The 21,024-nt window shown below is 37.2% G+C and overlaps 4 protein-coding genes across 4 annotated transcripts in view; all 4 read right to left on the reverse strand.

Moving 5' to 3' along the window:
• Positions 1-358: 358 nt before the first annotated feature.
• On the reverse strand, positions 359-1,864 carry LOC122085000 (probable myosin-binding protein 6). Its single transcript, XM_042653421.1, has one exon. The coding sequence runs from the start codon at positions 1,338-1,340 to the stop codon at positions 513-515; it is 828 nt and encodes a 275-aa protein (XP_042509355.1). The 5' UTR covers positions 1,341-1,864; the 3' UTR covers positions 359-512.
• A 2,677-nt stretch (positions 1,865-4,541) lies between these two features.
• Positions 4,542-21,024, reverse strand: part of LOC122083248 (probable mannitol dehydrogenase) — a 19,629-nt gene continuing 3,146 nt past the window's right edge. Inside the window, exons 2-6 of the mRNA XM_042650995.1 lie at positions 6,882-7,007; positions 6,565-6,678; positions 5,181-5,694; positions 4,928-5,081; positions 4,542-4,843 (exon numbers count right to left, since the gene is read on the reverse strand). Coding sequence (XP_042506929.1) covers positions 4,644-4,843; positions 4,928-5,081; positions 5,181-5,694; positions 6,565-6,678; positions 6,882-6,979 — 1,080 coding nt within the window. The 5' untranslated portion in view covers positions 6,980-7,007 and the 3' untranslated portion in view covers positions 4,542-4,643. The remainder of the gene's footprint in view (positions 4,844-4,927; positions 5,082-5,180; positions 5,695-6,564; positions 6,679-6,881; positions 7,008-21,024) is intronic.
• On the reverse strand, positions 10,396-16,635 carry LOC122083251 (transcription initiation factor IIA subunit 2). Its single transcript, XM_042650997.1, has 5 exons — positions 16,504-16,635; positions 15,714-15,803; positions 12,672-12,813; positions 12,512-12,562; positions 10,396-10,856 (listed from the first exon to the last, which is right to left on the reverse strand). The coding sequence occupies exons 3-5, from the start codon at positions 12,798-12,800 to the stop codon at positions 10,716-10,718; spliced, it is 321 nt and encodes a 106-aa protein (XP_042506931.1). The 5' UTR covers positions 12,801-12,813; positions 15,714-15,803; positions 16,504-16,635; the 3' UTR covers positions 10,396-10,715.
• LOC122083250 (probable mannitol dehydrogenase) lies at positions 18,771-20,365 on the reverse strand. The gene is made up of 3 exons (XM_042650996.1): positions 19,796-20,365; positions 19,336-19,489; positions 18,771-19,223 (listed from the first exon to the last, which is right to left on the reverse strand). Exons 1-3 carry the CDS (start codon positions 20,348-20,350, stop codon positions 19,021-19,023), a joined length of 912 nt encoding a protein of 303 aa, XP_042506930.1. The 5' UTR covers positions 20,351-20,365; the 3' UTR covers positions 18,771-19,020.

The following is a 21,024-nucleotide window of genomic DNA, read 5'->3' on the forward strand; positions in this document are numbered from 1 at the left end:
CCCCCCCCCCCAACCCCTCTCTTGACATCAGGGTTGGAGAAGATTATTTGCAGAGCCCTTTTTTTTCCCCTCCTCTTTTTCAAATCACAATTCCACTCCCCAACATAAATATGTAACAAGATCACAAGAGGTTTGATGTCCCAACTCCTCAACATGGTATCTGCACCTTTTGGAAGTTCACTGGAGAAGCTGACAGGGTCCATTGAAGTGGGCCAGAAATTTCCAAGAAGAATTCATGGAGGGTGTGAATCTAGTTTAGTCCGCCTCGGCTCAAAGGTTACCTAATCCATCGAAAGCTATTGCTATAAATTTCTCACACGAGTTCAAATTTATCAAGATATTTATACCATAACAAGCATGAGCAGAAAAGAATAAGTCAGATTGGGGGAGGGGAGGGGGGGAAGTGTATTGTCTGATGATCAACCCTAGAAGTACATAAGATTTTGTCTAATTCATCTATCTAAATTTCAAACTCTAAAGGTAACAAAGGGAATTTACAGCAAGAACAGAACTTACATGAGTGATGAATCCATTTCAAGAGAACTAACTAACATATCTGCGATGTCATCTTCGACAGCAGAAAAAGAACTGTGAGTAGACAAAGACTGATCAATACCATCAGTTTGATCCCCTTTGCCGGCATTCAGATACTGCTGTAGTCTTTGCCTGCACGAATTCAATTGACTCTCTAAGAGGTTTCTATCTGATTCATGTTTTAATATAATCCATCGGAGACTTTGGATTACTTCTTGGTCGTAGAACTGCTTCTGTTCAGCCAACCTGCGATATTGGTTGGCCTGCATCTCAACTGAACTCTTCTCATTCTGAAGGCGCCGAATCATTGACATTGCTTCCTCTGCTGCAGATGCCGCTGCGGTCCTCTCTTTCTCCAGCTCCAAATAAGCAGCATTGGCACGATCGCTTTCAATCCTGACTAATCTCTTCAATGTCGGTTTATCTTCTTCAGAACCTCCTTCTTCCTCTGATTCAGATTCTGAAGATAACCCCCTTGGTTTAACGTCATCAGACATACTTAAAACCGTTCTGTTCTTGGGTACAGCAGAAGAACTCGAATTCTCCAAAAATCTACGGGCAACAATGTTGGACACCAGAGTTTTTGAATCATGAGCTCCATCAACATCACTTGCTGAACAAAACACATATACAAGAACACTAGATTTCTCCATGATTTCAGAGAGAAACCGAACCAAAAACCCCAGACCATAGCAACCGAATCGCAAAACCTTCATAGCCAAACCAAACATTATAAGCAGCGCCAACCAATAACATATTGTTTTGAAATCAAACCCAAAATATGTATAAGGAGACACATTTTCCATCACCAGAAATCTAGAGAAAATGTTCAAAATTCTCTGAACGAAGCAATAATAAAAACAACAACAGCCCAGAACATGCACGTGGTGGTGGTAGGGTTTCTGCAACCGTTAAGCTTCTTCACACAAATTCTTTGCCGCTTACCTCCTCAATCTATCGAGAGAGATTGGAGGAGACTGGATTGGCATCCATTACATCTGTGAGGACGAGAGAGATACAAAGCGAGGAGAGAGAGAGAGAGACAGAGAGAGAGAGAGAGAGAGAGAGGTATTGAGATTGAGAAGCGAAAAGGTTGTGTTGGGAATTGGGATCGAGGCTGGATGCGGCTGTTGAGAAATTTCGAAGTTTATAACTTAAATTTTCTGCAAGGAATATCGCATTCCAACCTCACTTGCCATTTTATTCATTCTCAAGTTCTTTTCCATTTTCGGATAATTTCCTTCTTCTCTGGTTTCCATACTTGGATGTGTGGGAGAAAGTGGATGTGTTATTACACTTCTATCCCTCACCCTCATCCAACTGTCAAACTTTATTAAGAAAAATCTAATGAATGTGTTATTACACTTCTATCCCTCCCCCGCATCCAACTGTCAAAACTTTATTAAGAAAAATCCAAGGAGGAGAAACTTCTCCAAGAAAACATGGAAACAGTCTGTTTGTGAAGCGGAGGTAAGACTACGTATATTTGCCCCAAGATCCTGTAGTAGAGGAGCCTCGTGCACTGGAATATTCTTTTTTAGAAACTCCTCCCAATAATGCAGAATTTACAAGACAATGGGGGGTGGGTTGGTCTTTGAAGCTTGACTGCATCACTGGTCTAGAGTTGTACTATTGTTAGTTAAAATATGTTTTAAATACTGTTGTATCCGAAAGATACGATATAAAAGTGTTAAACTTTTTTAAATTACTAAAAATTTAAAATTCGTTTTTCTTTCTCTCTCTTGGTGAGTGATACAAATGGTAATTTTTGAACATTTAAATATAGGTCTTTAAAAAATAACTTAATACTATATAGAGTTATATCGTACACATCAAATATTAATATCTACTAATATGATACGACTTTATCCCACATTTATGCTTGTATATTGTCTATTTTCTTTTTAATTCACATATTTTCAAATCTAGACGTTTAAAACCCATAATATTTGTTTTCGCTTTTTTGATGTTCTTGAAATATTTGACCATATTTTTTACTGTACTAATCAAATTATGAGCTGTTGTAACAAAAATAATATTAATAAGAGAATATTAAGAAACATCTCATAAATGAGAGATATTACACCTTCATATACCAATTGTGCTTATTCACCTAATATCTTAAATTTTTTAAGTGAAACTTCTAGGATTGAGCTTTCCTTTGCCCACGGGTGAAGAGAGGATAATCTTCAGCAATCTAATCCTTTGATTAAGTTAAAAAAAATATTTCAACTCGTAACATGTGCCTCTTGCAAAGACTAACACTCTATCTCCTCATTGAAGATGTGAACCCCTATATGATACAATTGATCCAGTATTATAAAATCCACCGAATTCTCCTTTCTTATTTTTTACTATTGGCTTAATGTATAAGATGTCAATACAAACAAGCAACGTATTTATCCCTTTTCCTAACTTAATATGGTATTAGAATCACCATCAACAACACATAGACACTACATTCCACAACCTGATTTACGTGAGATTAGTATCAAGGGAAAAAAAAAAAAGTTGACCACATAACCCAATAAAAACGTTATCAGCTTCAATTCTCTCTCCGTCTACGCGCAAAAGAGAAAAATCAGGAACTACAGTTGGAGGTAGTGGCAAGAAATTTAGTGCCATATGAAGTAGGAGGAAAGGAATTCTTTTGAGGTTAGATCCTTAACACCTCAACCCTCCTTCCCAAGGCATATTTATGGGAAGATTCCAAGGAAGAATTTACTGTAAATACTTCTGTAGCAAAAGACTCTAAATGCATGAAACGATGATCAAGTGTACTGGCAATTTATTCGAATTCCCATCTAACCCTGTTATTACAACTCTTGATGATGCCTCCATCACTAGATATTGCGGCCTTGTCTGAACCACATATACTTCTCCATGCAACGTCCTGGGCAGAACATCCCTCAGAGTTTAAAAAGGAAAGTAAGAAGATGGTAATTATAGTAGGATTAGCCCACAAAATACCATCTGGAGTTCAATCCAAGAGCTTAAGTAATAAACTGGAGATGGCCAAAGGGTATATCTCTGTAACTCCCAACATCTCAACACAACATACTTCATCAATACAAGATACACAAGAAGCAAAAACAGAAGAATGCAACACATATCCACAGACATGTCATAAATCCCAGCACCTGCATTACCTTCTTAGTCCCCACCATTGGAGTCTGATCTGAAAACCTTCCTGCTTTCTTGGATAATCAGCAACCTGATTATCAAGTTAGCTTGCCTAATGATCTATAACCACAAGATCTCTCAATCCAAAAAGAGAAAGTGACAAAAGAGATACTTAATAGAAAGCATAGGGGTCTAGCTTATGAGAATAAAAGGGTTTATTGCTGTGATGCAAGAAAATAGTGTCCAACCCAAAAGCCTAAACGATGGAGGGGTCCTTCCAAGATCATATGTCCAGAAATGGCACACTACCCGATCAATGTGGGACTAATCCTCCAATCCTCGGCATGGATCGCACTCACGGCGCCTAAAGAAATACTTTAACTGCTCTTTTTCAAACAAGGGATGTGTGCATTGCTCTTTGCACAACTTGGAATTTTGATTAGTGATGATGAACCAACCTTCTATGGAGTTTGGTAGTTGTTACATAAGATGACAGAGTTATAACGCACCATACTCTGTGCATTGGAATTTGGAAGAGATCACTTGGGTGATCTTGGGATTTTCAAACTAGTACAGGCGATGCATGTCCCTCCTGAATTAGAATAAACTCTCACTATGACGAATGGCCCTCGATTAGAATAATGATCCATGGCTCACAGAACAGTAAAAGTTCTCAATGATCTTGCCTATTTGGATATAAGATTAAACAACATTCAACAAATTTGAACGAAGGGGAACAGATCTACAGAGCATTTGAAGACACTATCCTCAAGCTCAAAAATATCAATAAATTGGAAAGCCAAGGCCTTCCATACCATGAGATCTCAGACAAAAATCACATCATCTCATGTATAAACATAAACAAACAGCATTAAAACTCACAATACCTTTAAGAACATCTAAACAATTTATTAGAATGATGATCCACTATTCATACACAAGTACAGAGTCCTTAATTAGCAAGACATTGATTTTGTGTGGATTACCTAAGAAGTTAAGGTATTTGCCACATCAATGACAAATCGATACTTGACGTCACCTTTTGCAAGTCTTTCCATAGCAGTGTTTACATAGTCCATCGAGATAACCTCAATATCTGCTGTTATATTGTGCTTTCCTGCAAAATCTACCATCTCCTGAGTCTCTTTCAATCCCCCAATTCCACTGCCGGCCACAAGCTTCCTCCCTACCAAATCATAATCACAAGAGTGAAAATTCTTGAATTGATCATAAACATGTAAATAAAAGCAAGGATCACTTCAAAACTTACCCATTAGCAAAGGGAAGATTGGCAGCTCGAGTGGCTTATCTGGGACACCAACTAGAACCAGCTTGCCATTAGTCTTCAGTAGATTAATCAGTGGCTCAAGAGGGTGAACAGCTGAAACTGTGTCGAGGATACCATCCAGGGTACCCATTGCGGCCTAAAATCAAACATCAATAAGGCATGACAACACATGATCGAACCCAATTCACCATGACTAAAAGCAACTGAGATTTGAAATAACTTTCGTTCATTTTACCTGCATTTGATCAGGGTCACGGCTAACCAAGAAGGAGTCGGCACCCAGTCGCTCAAGCGCTTCCTTCTCCTTACTAGCCGACGTGCTGATCACCGTAACCTTAAGTCCAAAAGCCTTACCAAACTTGACGGCCATATGACCAAGCCCACCAAGGCCAACCACACCCAGGTGCTTTCCAGGTTCGCTGAAGCCAAAATACTTCATGGGACTGTAAACAGTAATCCCAGCACAAAGTAATGGTGAAGCTCCATCAAGAGACAGGTTGTCAGGGAAACGAAGCACAAAGTGATGGTCGACGACAACCTTATCAGAGAACCCACCAAAGGTTGTTGAGCCATCGTAAAAGATAGAATTGTATGTAAGGATAAGTTTGGGACAGTAATTCTCCAAGTCCTGGGCGCAATTGTCGCAGGAACGACATGAATCGACCAAGCACCCAACGCCAACCTTATCTCCCACTTTGAATTTTGTTACATCACGCCCAACCTCTGTCACTACACCTGCAATCTCGTGCCTGCAAGGCCAAGTGGGCAACGCCGCAACAAATTATTCAGTGTCGGCTGCCACATCGGTATGTATCGGCCCCCCCTTTTTTTTTTTGCCTAACAGCGGTTGTGCTTAGGTGTTCCTGACGTCAGACGGATAAGATTCGTTTTTTCCAAAATTATATCTATATCGTATCAACTGATTCATATTAATCATAGTCAGTACTAATACGAATTGATCGATACAGCCGACAGACGATTTTAACGCATCTGATAATGCCTCTATGGTACCATAATCTGTGGGCTAAAGCACTTTTGACACGGCCCAAATATGGCCCATTGATACCCACGACACCAATGAGCACTGATGGGCTGTATTCTATAGCCCATCCACTTTAAATTGAAAATTCGAAATTGATCTTGCAAATTGAAAAGATTTTCATAAATTTATAATTTTTGGGAGTTTTTTATTAATAAAAAAAAAAAAAAAAGGGAGGGGGGGGGGAGCTCCTACCATACTATAGAGCCTAGAGAGTAGAAAATGATCCCATGGTTACACGGGCATACATCCCGATACCACCCTGGCCATGGGATCACTCTCAGTCCTTGGGCTTTATGGAGAGAAATCCTATCCATAAAAAAAAAAACCAACAATCCGAGGTCAGTTGAAACTCTAAAAATTCAGACCACATGATAGGGAGTCTGTCCCACCACTGCCAATAAGTCTGCATGGAAGGATATTTATGCAAACAAAAATAATAGATGTCATCACTTACATATGTGATCTGATCTGATGCAAGAAGGATCTGTTTCTGTTAAGTTGTTTTGTGACAGAGGATCTGTTTGATTGTGTTTGTGAGAGAGAGAGAGAGAGAGAGAGAGAGAGGTTGTATACATACCCTGGGACCATAGGATAGAGAGCAGTTCCCCATTCATTCTTAACATTATGAAGGTCAGAATGACAGATCCCACAAAACAGTACCTTGATGGTCACATCCTTATCCCCATTAACTCTGCAACTCAAAAACACAGAAAACCAAACATCATCATCTGCAACTACTAGACTAAATGAAGTAGAAAAAAGAGACAATTTTGGTAGATTAAATCCTTAAAAAAAAGGATACCCAGATAAAAATTTCCTAAGAAAGGCCAAGTCTCAAGATGATTCATAATCTTATTGAACAAATTAGCTACAAAAAGAGGGAGAACAAGTGACCTCCTTGAAAACTTAAAGGGAGAAAGGACTCCTGAAGGATCTCTGGCTGCCCATCCCACTGCCTTCTGTGGATGTTCCTCCTCTGGTGATTTTTGCATTTCCACAGTTCAGAGAGAGAGAGAGAGAAAGAGAGGATGGGGTTATTGTGAAGTTGGGATGAAGCAAGGTAGATGATGATGGGAGTATAAATTTAATAGAGGAAAAGAAAGGAAAACTGCATAGTAGTTGCTTTCACACAGAAGTGGTGTGAGATGATTTGGTTAAGTCTAACATGGCAGCTAGCTTAAGTCTAACATGGCAGCTAGCTTACTTATCAAGCGTCATCAATGACTCTATGGTTCTAAGTATCGATATCGGATTCAGCTGTTTAACCATTCCTATTGGGGATAAAACTGTTCTAAAAAATGATATTTTTTCATCGAAATTGAGGGTAAAACTGTCCGATTAAGCCTGATATGGCCTATCCATATGAATATGGATATCAGCCGAGGCCGATATGATTACCAGTGATAGGACTTAGAGAATCTGTGTATGATCATGTATAGCAAATGGGATCGGGAAGTAGGATAGGCACCAGGAGAAACTTTCTCCTTAATCATGTATCTTAGAATATGTACAAACCTCCTTTCTTCCAACCCACTTAATCTTCCAAAAATAGAGAAGGACTTAGAAGGTGGGGAACGTCAGTTCAAAAAGATTATTGGCCTCAATTCAAATTGGGCTAAGGTAGGAGTAAGTTCCCTAATTAAGCTTTATTCTCACAAATGAGTAACTGAAAGAAATAAAATAGATTATCTGTGTTGTAGAGTTGTTGTAGTGGTTTGTGGTGGTGAATGGTGATAGCAAAAGTGAGACTATGAGAGGACGGTAGTGCTGCAAACATCATATCACAAGTGTACCAATCCCATTTGTATTACATGATCATACCGACAAATCATTTTCTTTATAATTCTTATTGGGAAATTAATGTTGTAATCAACATTGGTGAAAAAAAAAATTTGTAATTTTATTGTTGTGGTTTTGGTATTAAATAAATTTTACTTTTAATGAGGAAATGGTAGTTCATATAAAAATCAGGGAAAAAGAAACACTTCTTAGTCGTGAGGTCCCTATGTTAGTGCGGGGTCAATAAGGGGAGCTCATGGGCATAAATAGGGAGTGAGTTTTTTGGGTTTCTCAGGGTGGGGGTGTCATTTCACTGCCCTTTTTGTCTAGGTGTAAGGCAATGCTAGTAGGGAACGTTTATCTTTAATATGTCATTTTATAAGTATGTTTGAAAAACATCTCAAGATAATGACATGAAAATGACTAATAGTATTTACTAAAGCACTTTCAGAATATTTTTAAGAATTCATTTTTTATGTGACTTAAAAGAACTTTTGAGAATAAAAAAAAAGGATAATTAAAAAAAGGTTACAAGTTTTTGTTCACCACTTTGATGACAACGTCATGCACCGATTCTTATGGATTAAATTTCTTTTCAACCATAGAGGGTGAATCTCTTTTTTACAGGTGATGATTGAAATCTTGTGTCTTAGTTAAAAAAATCCTTCCCCATGCTAATTAAAGGGTTAGATCTACATAGTGAGTAATGATTAAAAAATTAGATCTGATAATTTGATTTGGGATAATTTGGATTGAAATTGATGGAAGTTGATCCCCATTCTAGCCGATTTGGATCAGACCAATTCTTGTATAGAAACTGCCCTAATAGATCTCTAGACCAATCTTGATCCCGATTTCAGTTTATTGATACAATCCTCCAGGTGTCAAATTATTTGTAAACTTACTCTTTTGCCTTTTTTTTATGACATTTTTTTTTTCTTCAATGATAATAATAGTATCATCTCATAGGTCCTTGAAAGATGTGTGACAATGACATCTTTTGATAATATGACATTATGATATATCACTTTTAACATATTTTTGAAAATTATTTTGTACATTAGTTTAAAGAACCGGTGAAATTAAGACAATGAGCAACTACAAGAAGGTATGAATTTTTAAATACACCCATAGATGCGTTATTGAGACACTCCAAATCTTTTATGATGAAAGAAGATTGTTAATTAGTTATTTGAGATTATCAAAACAAAGTAATTAGTTGTTTTGAGAGCTTGGATGAAGAAAAACTTGTTCCCATAGACTAATGTCATAAATATGTCAAGAAGAGCCTTATGGTGGTACTGCAGGCTTATCCTAGATCTGCTAGTATATTTTTGGAGAAAAGAATCCTAGATATGATCGATATGGTCAATTCCATGTCGATACTTAGAATCATGGTCACACTAACAGTCTCTCTACTATTTTGATCATCCAATGTGAATCCTATATGAATGATACCATTCTCTAGACAGTCATTGGTATAGTACATAAAATCTCTCATACTTTTTTTTTTCTTAACACTATCCTAGTGAGAAACCTTTCAAAGATAAATATGGTACGACACGAAGGCCCTTTCACCGACCTACTCCACTTAACTTGCTGTTGGGGTAGAACTTGGTACCTGAAGGATGACAGTTGGGGCCCTATAAGCTGGTCACTTCACTTGTTTTATACTTGAAAAGGATTAAGGGATTGGATCCATTTCCACCACCTAAATGTGAAAATGATAATTGATTAAACACAGCAATAGCCCACAATCCGACAACAAGCCGGCCACCTACGGAGCCCTAATTAATGGATTTCAGAATTATTATCAAACCTACACGATGTGATAGTTCTTTCTTGTTTTAGGATTATGGATTTCTTGTTTGTGAACCCTAAAATGATGGATGAACCATCCTTGATGGGTTAGTAAAACTTTTTGCCCGAACAACTATAATGACAAATTAAACCCCATTCAAGTTTGAAAGAATTAAACCTCAGGTTATGTTTGGTTGTAAAGAGAATGAAAGGAAAGAGAAGTAAAATTTTCATACTTAAAAAGGAAATATATGTGATAATTACCCATGTGACCTTAACATTAACTTCAAATCATTCCTTATTTGGTTATAAAATTTCATTTTACTTTGTATCCAAAACTCTTTGCTATCATATGTAAAATGTACCATTACTAAATATGGTTAAAAAAATTAAGTAGTTTATACAATCATGTGTGGCAATGATAATAAGCATTTCATTTTAAAGTATGAAAATTTCACTTCCCTTCCTCTTAAATTCCCATTACAACCAAAAAGAGCCTCACCAAAAGGAGATGTTAAGAAACAAAACATTCTAATCAAGGCCTCAAGGGGCTTCCACCATTCTTCTTCGAGACTTGGATGGAAGAATAACAATAAAAACCTTTATAACTAGAATGAGAAAGGAGAATATCTTATTTTTCACCTTGTTCACTGCATTCCACTTAATCAACTATAATGAGGTAAATGTTCGGTTATGTGTTCTGAAAATCATTCCCTGGGCTGAGTGGAAAACAAAAACTCAAAGAAAATTGAACCTCCACAGATTTGCCAATTCATGGTACTCCATTGCATTTGAGCAATGTTTAGGAAGCCACAGTCCATAAGGCATGTTGATCGACACAAATTTTTAATCATATTGCTTCTAGTAACAGAGAAGATTTAATGTCTTCTCCATATAATCCATAACGATCCACATAATCCACGAAGAAAATGAAAGGAATTACTCTTTCAAAGCCGCCGATAATTGTTCGAGAGTGAACATTTTAAAGAGGTTTGGGGGGTGCGGGAGGATTATTTTGGCCATAATCCCATTCTAATAATCTTTATCTGCAGAGGTCTTTCTGCAAATGGTGGGCTAAAAACTCCCACTCTCTGCCACTATGGCCTCTCCATTAAGTATTCATTCACAGCAGCAAACAGCTGGGGTACATCACTGTGTGAGCAACTTTGAGTCGCATGCAACTATTTTGACCCTTCCAACGAGCTCTTGGCAATCCTCGTTTTTGAACACAGCATCCTGTAAGATGAAGGTCCACACGTTGTCGCAGAACCTATAAGTGTGCAAATGCCCCTGCAAATTTTACATATACAAAGAAAGATTGTGTAAAGCCCATATCCCTATTCAAATAATTCACTAAATAGAAGGACGAAAGATAAGTGATTAAAAACATATAAGACCAATTGTCTAAAAGCAAATGGTAACACTGCAATTACCAAAAAAAAAAAAAAAAAAAAGTTTAAAGGCAAATGGTAACACTGCAATCAATAAAATCAGGACAAGTATCAAAGTTTCAAATCAAGAATGAAGGGCAAGACCAGATCCCTTTTCTTTTTAACATTTTCCCACCCAGTACTGATCAAGCATTCATGCTGTTCAAGTAGTCTATTGTAGATAACGAGCCCAGATAACTTCTCTCTTTAACTTTTGGCTACTACCCAGTACTGATCAAGCATTCATGCTGATCAAGTAGAGTCCATTGCAGATAATGATGTCCACATGCTCTGTGGCACCGTGGGGGAAGGAATGCAGGTGGCTTGACAACCATGACGAACTAGATAGTGTTTACTACACTCCAGTAATGATTGGCGCATTGCATTAATTAAGCCATGTCTGACAGATGTGACCACCAATACCAAATGGCAATGAGCTTTAAAAGCTTATAGCCACTTTAAATAGGCAGATTGCTGAAGGTGCTTAATATTCTTCTGTTGCATTCCCACCCCCTAAAACGTTGAAAAGATGAAGGCACGATGGAATTTCCGAAATGAAGCATTACAAAGTTGAAGACTCATTTTTCCAGTATTTTACGAGCATCAACCTCAGTACAAGCTGTGAGAAATGCAGCAAAGGGTGATGTAATCAAGTTTTGGGGTTCAATGAAAGATGCAGCACTCGTCTCCTCCATAATCTGCACACCGCATGGAATCTTGAACCCGATAAAGCAGAAAAAACTGCCTAATTGGTTATAAATCTCGGGCAATGGCAATCTCCTTTATTGTTAGAAATGTAGTATTGTGAATTTGAAGACCAAGTTAAGACAAGCTGGATAGATATGTAAAAGTTCACTGTGATTGATCAAGGGAAAATTAGGTGATAATTAGCACATAGATTGAAACCTACAGGTTAATCTGAAGAATAGATAGAAAGTCTAGAACCAAAAGAACGGACATTCATAACAAGCATAAATATACCAATTAAGAAAGATGATAGATTCAGCCATATACTTGCTACATAGGGCTTTGTATAAAGTTAAAACAGTCAGCTGGATAGAACTCGATGGCTCAGCCTGAGTAGAATGTTTTCGTTGATACTACTCTTTCTAGTAAGCATACATGGAAATTTTTCTGGTGAATGATTTTCAATAGGCTTTGCACAAAAGAACCATGATCCCATGACTGCAATGAAATATTTTACTTTGAGTTGTGGGCAAACGAAAATGAATAATGAGACTACAGTCATCTGGTTAAACTCCATGGCTCACCCTGAGAAGAATGTTTTGGTTGATACTACTCTTTCCAATAAGCATACATGGAAATTTTTTCGGTGAATGATTTTCAATAGGCTTTGCAGAAAAGAACCATGACCCCATGACTGCAATGAAAGATTTTACTTCGAGTAGCGGGCAAAAGAAAATGAATGATGAGACTGGGAACCATTATTAGTGATATATGGCCTTCGCTAAAACCCGAAATACGGAGGGAAAACATAATACAGTGAATGTTTACCTTAATAGAGACTTTGCTCTTGACTTGAGTCTCCAAAGCTTCAGTCATAGACTAAAATCCACAACAAACAAACAAGAGCAAATGTCAGAAATTCTAACAAGACAGGGAGTGAAATAAAGGTGAAGCAAATGGACGAAGAAAAGCTCCAAATGAGTCATACCTTGTCAAATTGAACGAGAACTTGAATAGCAAGCTCTGGGCTGAGAGTCCCGTTTGAGACCATCTCGTCCAACGTTTCTGTCAAACACATGCCAATAGTCGATCGACGGTAGAGTTCAAAAGTTGCCATTCCTACGTCTGATCTGTCAAACTTCGGCTATTAGTAACTCCAAGACACAGAAAAGCTATAATTGATTGATTACCATAATAAACGATTAGATAAAAATCAAGGATCCAAATTATTCAAAATAAAATTCAAATGCATGTTTTCAGCATAATTTGCACAAGAAACAACTCATAGGATACAAAATTGATATATGATGATTAATCACAGCTACTTAAGACACGAGAAGATAATCTTGATCAATTATAGAAAAAGAGGAGACAATGAGATCCAAAATTACTGAGACGTTGAAAGAGTTTGAAGTCCCTGATGTAAACTCTAGCGTCCATGTTGGCATTTGGAGTCTCGTGAAGACAATAAATATAAAGATAAAAGTTTCAAGTTTCCACAATGTCCGAAAGACGACAATTAAGGGTGTAAAATGGGACAGCTCATAATAAACTAGACAGGTTTGAGTCGGTTCTGGCCCCATACTGCCTCATTAAGCCAACCGTTTTGGTTCTAGTGCCAGGAACCAGACTGTTCCGTTAGACTAATCGTTTCCAAATTTTATAACCAGTACCGATTATAAACAAGTAGGATAATTCTGGTTCCTAATTAGTTCCAGGCACTGTTCCAAAATTCCAAAATCCTTACCTAAACATACCAATAAACAAATAATCATTCCTAAGTATACAAATAATCAAATTTCATTCATAATCATACGATTATAAATGTAAACCAAATACTTAAAGAAGAAATTTCCATTCGTAACATCAAATAAATCCAAAATTCAAAAGTTTAGATCACCAAAACCAAATCAACAACCCAAATCATTCAAATAAACATATTTTCATATCCAAGTTAACATCCCAAACCACCACAAAATTTCTAAACTATTAAATCTAAAGGATTAAAATGGGAATCTCAATCTCTATCACTTAATGTCTTTGTCATCAATATCCTCAAACTTTCAAAATCCCAGAATAGTTCCTACATTTTGGATATTGAGATATTTTAATTAATAAACTATCAAAGAAAATAAATTATTGAAGAAACAAAGAACAAATAAATTGAATAAATAGCGGACAGAATTTGTGATCTTTTGAATTTTCATTCATTCATCAACTGTAGGACAATCCATGTAGTTTGTATCCGTCCCACCTAAGCTGCCAAAGGCCCCACAATAAAAGATTGCACCCTCAAGCATTTTATATGTGGAATTCCATCGGGTAGTCACATTACATTTGAGGCCTTGTTACATGCTTTTCCCAACCATGCCGCTTTCCATGGACTTTATCTTTCTTGCTTGAAAACTCTTCACAAACTTTACAATATCTCTAACTTTTGTACAAAATTATCTATTAGATTGATTCTGTCTTGCACAATCAAGTTCAAGACATATGCATAACAGCGATATGAAAATACTCACCTTTGCCTAAAAGCTTTTTTTTTTTTGCATTTAGTTTGCTTTCAAAAACTCCCAAGCAAGTCATTGGAGCTAGCCTTAATTGTTATAGAAAACAGTTTCATTTTAATCCCCCATTCCATCAAAATCTTCCCAATTGCTTCACAGGTATGTGCAACACGTATGTGGAGGTGGCAAACAATAAATCTAAGCACTTTTTTTTTTTTTTTTTTTTCAAAACCATGATATATCGATATAATGTGCCACAAAAATAATGCAACCATCATTGGTGATGGAAGTTCAAATATTAGTAGTTAAAAAAAAAAAAAATCCTTCGAGAACTTAGCAACAACTCCTTGGTCTTTTCCTTCTCCCTATTCCATTATTTTTTGAATATCTGACATTTGAGTGATTTTACAGATGAGTTTGCACTCTGGCTAAAGATACAACACCAACTTCTTAAAGTCCTAACACTCTACAAATCTAAGAGGCAATTCATTCGTCACAATCAATGTCATCTTCATTTCACGCAAAATTACTGGATCAATATGTCCCTCCAAATGTTGTCATAAATATCTGAGTTACATCTTGTTTCATGCTTAGGGCAACATCTCATGTGCGTGTTTAGGATAGAGGTCCTACACTTCATGCATTTGCCTTAGGCCTACCATCACTAAACTGATTTTTGTCCAACTCCTTGAACCAACCATTATTCCAATATATATAAGTTCACTTCCTAGGTTTCTTAGGCTTAAGAGGGAGGGAGAAATGCCAATGTCACCATGTTTGTTGAATGGTCGGGATGCCAAAGCAAGCACAATGGACCCAATCATTTCAACAACAGATTTACTATCCACCACTTTGGAAGCACAACAAAGATAGCATCTCCTTAATATAGGCACCTACAAGAATAATTACATTACTTCCAAATCAATCACAGCATAAATTCTGCTTTAAACTCAAACTAAATACATAGTAACATTACCTAAAAGAAACCATGTAAGACAAATCATCCTATTTTCTTAGAATCAAAGACCAAAAATTCAAACAAATAACACTGCAAGTTCAAACACATAAATTCAATTGTTCAAAGGGTAAAAAAATTACATAAACCAAAAACAATTGTATAAACCAAAAACAAGTGTAACAGAAACAATAGCTCATTTGCATAATATGGTGAGCGTAATCACTATTCAGCCACAGTCCACATTCCAAAGTTAACCAAAAACAAGTGTAACAGAATTACATAAACATAGCTCAATGTGTAAAAGTCCATCAGAAAACAACCAAATGCAATCGGCCTGTATTTGAGGGTATTCATAAGCCACAGTTCATAGAGAACAAAAAAATTCAACGTAACAGAAACACGAGAATTTGCATAAGGAACAGAATCATCTTTGCAGTAAGGTCCCATGATATCCTTCCTCAAATGGGGAAAAAACCCTAAAACAGTTGCATGTCAAGGTCCTATGAAACCCTAATCATCAATATGTACCAAAGAAGAGGAAAACAGTAATTGAAGTGTAAGAAACCTGATCTGAGGATATCCTTCAAATTATCCACCGAAGGGCTGGTGTTGCCGCCCAACACGACGAGCAAATATGCAGCAACAACCTTCACTTCTGCTCAAGAAGAGGAGAAAAACAAATGAATGCCAATATACAACGAGAGACAGAATTAGAACCATTCCAATAAACTAATGCTTCAATTCCTATCTGCTCGGTTCTTTTTTATGCACGATTCTCGGTTCGGTCCTGGCGAGTCGAACAAGTCAATTCTGGTCAAGAACGAGTCAATTCTGGTCAAGAACGAGTCGTGTTCTTTCCCCCATATCAAATACTATAAATCATTATAAAATCACAAAATACAGGAGACAGTTACAGGGCCGAAAGAGAAGAGATCTGTGCCAATTGAACCTTTCCTACTTGTTCTACTGAGTCTGTGACCTCTTCCTCGCCCTCAACCTCCCAATCTGTTTCACTAGATTCAATTTCCTCACCGTATTGATTCTTCTAATCGAAGTCGAACCCCTAAAATTTGCTCTTTTCTTCCTATTGAGCCCAGTTAGGGATATGTGCCACAACCACGAGCGATCACAAGACATTGGATCTTCCTTGCCTCGGTTCTTATAAACATTTCAGAATCTTTCTCAGTTTCCTACTTGGTTATGGTGGAATTAGACAAGTTTCAAACCCAATTTTATAACCTTCGAACATATCCTCATGAGACAGAGAAGTAAGGGTTTCGGGGGAGCTGCAGGGCCGTAGGCCGAGAAAAAGAAAGAAAATGAGAGAGATGGAGAGAAAAGAAGAGCCGACTTACCGTAAGGTCCGTGTCACTCAACGCCGATGCTGCGAGGGGCCAAACTTGCAGAGGCTAAGGTGAAATCAGGGAAGACGGAACAAGAGTTAGAGTGAGGTTTCGAGGAATTTATATTGGGTTTTCGGATATTTGGGAACCGTTTATACCAAGTTTATTTATTTTAAATTACAAGATCATCCACTTTAGAATTTTTATTTACAAAATTATTCATCATACAAATTTTAATTAACAAAAATATCCAAAATCTAGTTTAGATTTATAAAACTATCAATGTTTTTTCTTTCATCTTTCACATTAATTAAATATTTTTGTTAAATAAAATTTTGAATGGGTACTTTTATAGATTCAAACAAAATTTTAAGTATTTTTGTTAATTAAAACTTTATAAAAGTAATTTTATAAAAAAAAAATTAAAAGTGAATAATCATATTATTGTTTTTTTTTTATTTCTTTCAGAAAAAAAAATATGTGGGGCACATGGAGTGTTATGAAACCTTCCACGCCACTACTATATTGACCATCTAATCCCCCTCTAGGGCTCTAGGCATCTTACAATGCACATCCATTCCTTCCCCCACGCTACACCTTGCCTCTCTCTCATTCTCTCTTCCCCACTCATTGTTGCAAATGGAGCCTCTCACTCATCTAATCAAATCAAAATATAACATGAATAATATATACAAGGGTAGTTGAGTAATAAATTAGTGGATTTTTTAATATCTAATTTAGCTTTAGAATTTGTATTGGGATCCTCTGTCGCGCAACATTGAGTGTAGTGTAGATCCAAGGGTTAGAAAACTTTGGATTGCATGTCTAAGGGCTCTCAGGCCTTGGATCTATGTTGCACATAGTACGCGCTAAAGAGGAGCCCGCTCCAATTTGCCTGTTAGAAATTGAGTGGGTTACTTGGATACGCCACCTATAGGAAAAATAGTTTCTTTAAAATTCAAAACATAAGCTTTGAATATATATAATAATGAACCACTTTATACAAGCAATAAATTAACACATGATTAACATGGAAGAAAACTTTTTCTTGGGGTAAAAACATAGGAGAAACTTTTCTGACCTAATATTAAGAGAGACAAACTCACCCTATAATATGGCAAAAATAGTCAACATTGAAACCACGACAGGTTTTAAAAATTTTGTAGATAATTTGGCTCCACAATCTCTTATTTACCTTGTCTAGTTTCAACTCCGCTAGTTGGTCATATGGCAATACGAAGAACAATTGTGAATTTAGGAACAAACATTGGAGGGTACTGAATCATTACATGGAAAGGAAAGTGATTAAATTCAAGGTTGAAATTGGACATTTTGTTATATGGAAAGGTAAATGATATATAGTCGAGGTTGAATTGAGCTTGTTGCTAATATTGATCATTCCTAAATGAGTCAATTCTAACCCCTGCAGGGGTTTTTGGGAGTCCTCCTCCCCTTGTAAAGTGGTTCTTGCGGTTTTTGATTATATAATATTTCTTCCAATCAGAGGTCTTTGTACAAAAAAATAATGATTAATAAAAATAAAATCATTCTTACATATTCAATCATCCAATTTGTCATATAACTCTCAAATGTTATAAAATGAGGGTTGTGTTTACCAAAAAAGGTTACAACATATTTGTTATAATGTGCGATAAGAAGAAGCTTTTATCTTGTAAATTTATTAATAAGATTTTCTTATTGGCATTTCTTAAGGTGTCAAATAATATAGAACTTTATTTTTTTTTTATCCTATCAATATAAACATTATTATTTTTTCAATAAGGACAAACCATAACACTCCAAATCAGAATTTGAATAAAACGTGCAAAGCCATTAATTGGATATGCAATTATTAATCAACACTTTTAATAATAACATATCAAAATTTTTTTTTAACCCTTTATTTAAAGAACTTATGAAAATACAATAAAGGTACCATAAAAAGAAGGTGTAATTATACACTATTCTAGAAATAAAAAATAAAAAAAAAAATAAAAATAAAACTCGAAAAAATATGTCCAAAATGCAGTCAAAGAAATAGAATATTAAAGAACACTTTGAAAATACTAAAACTTAGGAGGACATTTGTGAACCCTAGAGAAAAATAAATTATTCCATTTTTTCAGTAGCTGGCAAGCTGCAACCATTTCCATTTCTTTTCCCCTATTTAGATGTATCATTTTAGGTAGTACTTATGCCTTCTCACATAAGGAGCCATGAGAAATACAATGACACACTCATTCTTCAAACAAAAGGCAAACCTCCTACATAATTCCAACTAAAACAAAGAAATCAGAATTATTATTCGATATAAAACTTCCAGGCCCCCGAGACATTTGACACATAGTTTTCTTAACCTATTAGGATCACATCACATGCACCTCAAGTAAACTAATAACCAAAACATGAAATTGTTCATGAGAACACAAAGAACACACCACTTAGAACGTTTTGCTTCTTCCCCTCTTCAATTCCTAACCATGAACCATAGCTGCAAAAATGACCAATGAAAGGCAACTGTCTTTGAGCCTAAGCTGGGGTCAAGGTTTTTCCAATATCGAGAACAAATCGGTATTTGACGTCGGCCTTTGCAAGTCGCTCCATGGCAGTGTTGAGGTAGTCGACCGGAATGAGCTCAATGTCGGCAGTTATGTTGTGTTTCCCCGCAAAATCGATCATCTCCTGCGTTTCCTTCATTCCTCCAATGCAGCTTCCTGCTACCAACTTCCTCCCTGTTCATAAATGGAAAAAACAAGAGAAGCAATGAGGCAAAAAAGATAATAATTTGGATTTATAATGACAAATATTGGTAGAGATCAATACAGAAATCGGATTAGTACTCACCCATTAGCAGAGGGAAGACCGGAAGCTGGAGTGGCAGCACTGGTGCACCCACCATAACGATCTTCCCATGTGTCTTAAGCAGACCCACCAATGGAAGGAGAGGGTGTTCAGCAGAAACGGTGTCAATGATACCATCCATTGTACCTGTGGCAGCCTACACATGCAAAAGCAACACAATTTGGAAGTCAGCATCATTCAAGAATCAATAGGTTTTTTATTTTATTTTTGGCTATGAAGGATCAACTAACCCCATTTAGTTGGGGTATGATTGAGTTTGGTGTTTGTAATGTAAGGATGTAGTGAACCTATTTGGTTCGGATAAGACTGAGCTGTTGTTTATAAGGATCAATTGGCCTATTATTTGGATTGATGAGACAAGCCTTGGGTCCATTTAAAACCCCACAACCCACATGACCAGGAAATCGATGAGTCAATGCAAGCAATTGAGGTTCCAAATTACCTGCATCTGCTCCTGGTCACGACTGACCAAGAAGGCATCGGCACCAAGGCGTTCGAGGGCTTCCTCCTTCTTGCCAATACTGGTGCTGATGACAGTCACCTTCATCCCAAGAGCTTTGCCGAATTTGACAGCCACATGGCCAAGCCCACCAAGACCTACCACACCCAAATGCATGCCAGGGGAGCAGAGTCCGTAATACTTCATGGGGCTGTAGACAGTGATCCCGGCACACAACAGAGGCGCACCGGCGTCGAGAGGCATGTTCTCAGGCATCCGGACGATGTAACGCTCATTGGCGACCATGAAGTCGGAGTAGCCACCGTAGGTCTTAGTACCATCGACGTTGGTCCAGTTATAGGTTTGGATCATCTTGGGGCAGTAATTCTCGAGATCGTTCTTGCAGTTGTCGCAGGAGTGACAAGCTCCCACCATGCAACCCACGCCCACTTTGTCGCCAACTTTGTATTTTGTTACCTTGCTCCCCACCTCCGTTACTACGCCAACGATCTCGTGCCTGCACGTTCGATCAGCATTCCAGTCAAGATGAAAAACCATGGATTAATACTTAAATAGATTTTTATTTTTCATGTTTATGAAGTATCATAGCTTAATCTCCCGGGTCTAAACCGGTTGGTCTGGTTCAGGCCTCATCAATCCCTAAATCCTCATAGGCGAGACATGGGCTTCGAAAATCAGGCTTTTAGAGTGCATTGGAAGACCGAGGGACCCAGCCATCGAATGTGACTAAACTAGCGCAGCTAGAGAGGATCAGAATCCTAAGGGCGAGTATTTAAACATCCTAAGTGTGACTAGGGGTGTCAACCGGTTGGGCCGGTCTGGTTTCGGTCGGGCTTAATCGGGCTTGAAGACTTTCAAAGGCTACACCGTGTCCGCCCATTTAACTAATCGGGCTTAGTTATTGAGGTCATGGTACACTTTATATTCGGTCGGTCGGTCTCGGGTTATAATCGGGCCACCTTAATCGGGCTTTAGTCGGGCCTTAACCGGGCTACGGACATGTTTAATGTTAAACGGGCTTTAACCGATTTTTAAAAGGGCCCTCTTTAAAATGTGCTATTATATTCCGGCCCACTTATGCAAGCCCAAAAAAATGACAATAAATCAATAAATGATACAAAATATAACCATTATTTAAAATGTGAACATGTCTTTACTTTTTAGTTTTTATTCTTTAATTTGGGGGGTAAAATAGGAATTCTACAATCATT

This window comes from Macadamia integrifolia, chromosome 7, assembly GCF_013358625.1.
Source record: "Macadamia integrifolia cultivar HAES 741 chromosome 7, SCU_Mint_v3, whole genome shotgun sequence".
NCBI lineage: Eukaryota > Viridiplantae > Streptophyta > Magnoliopsida > Proteales > Proteaceae > Macadamia > Macadamia integrifolia.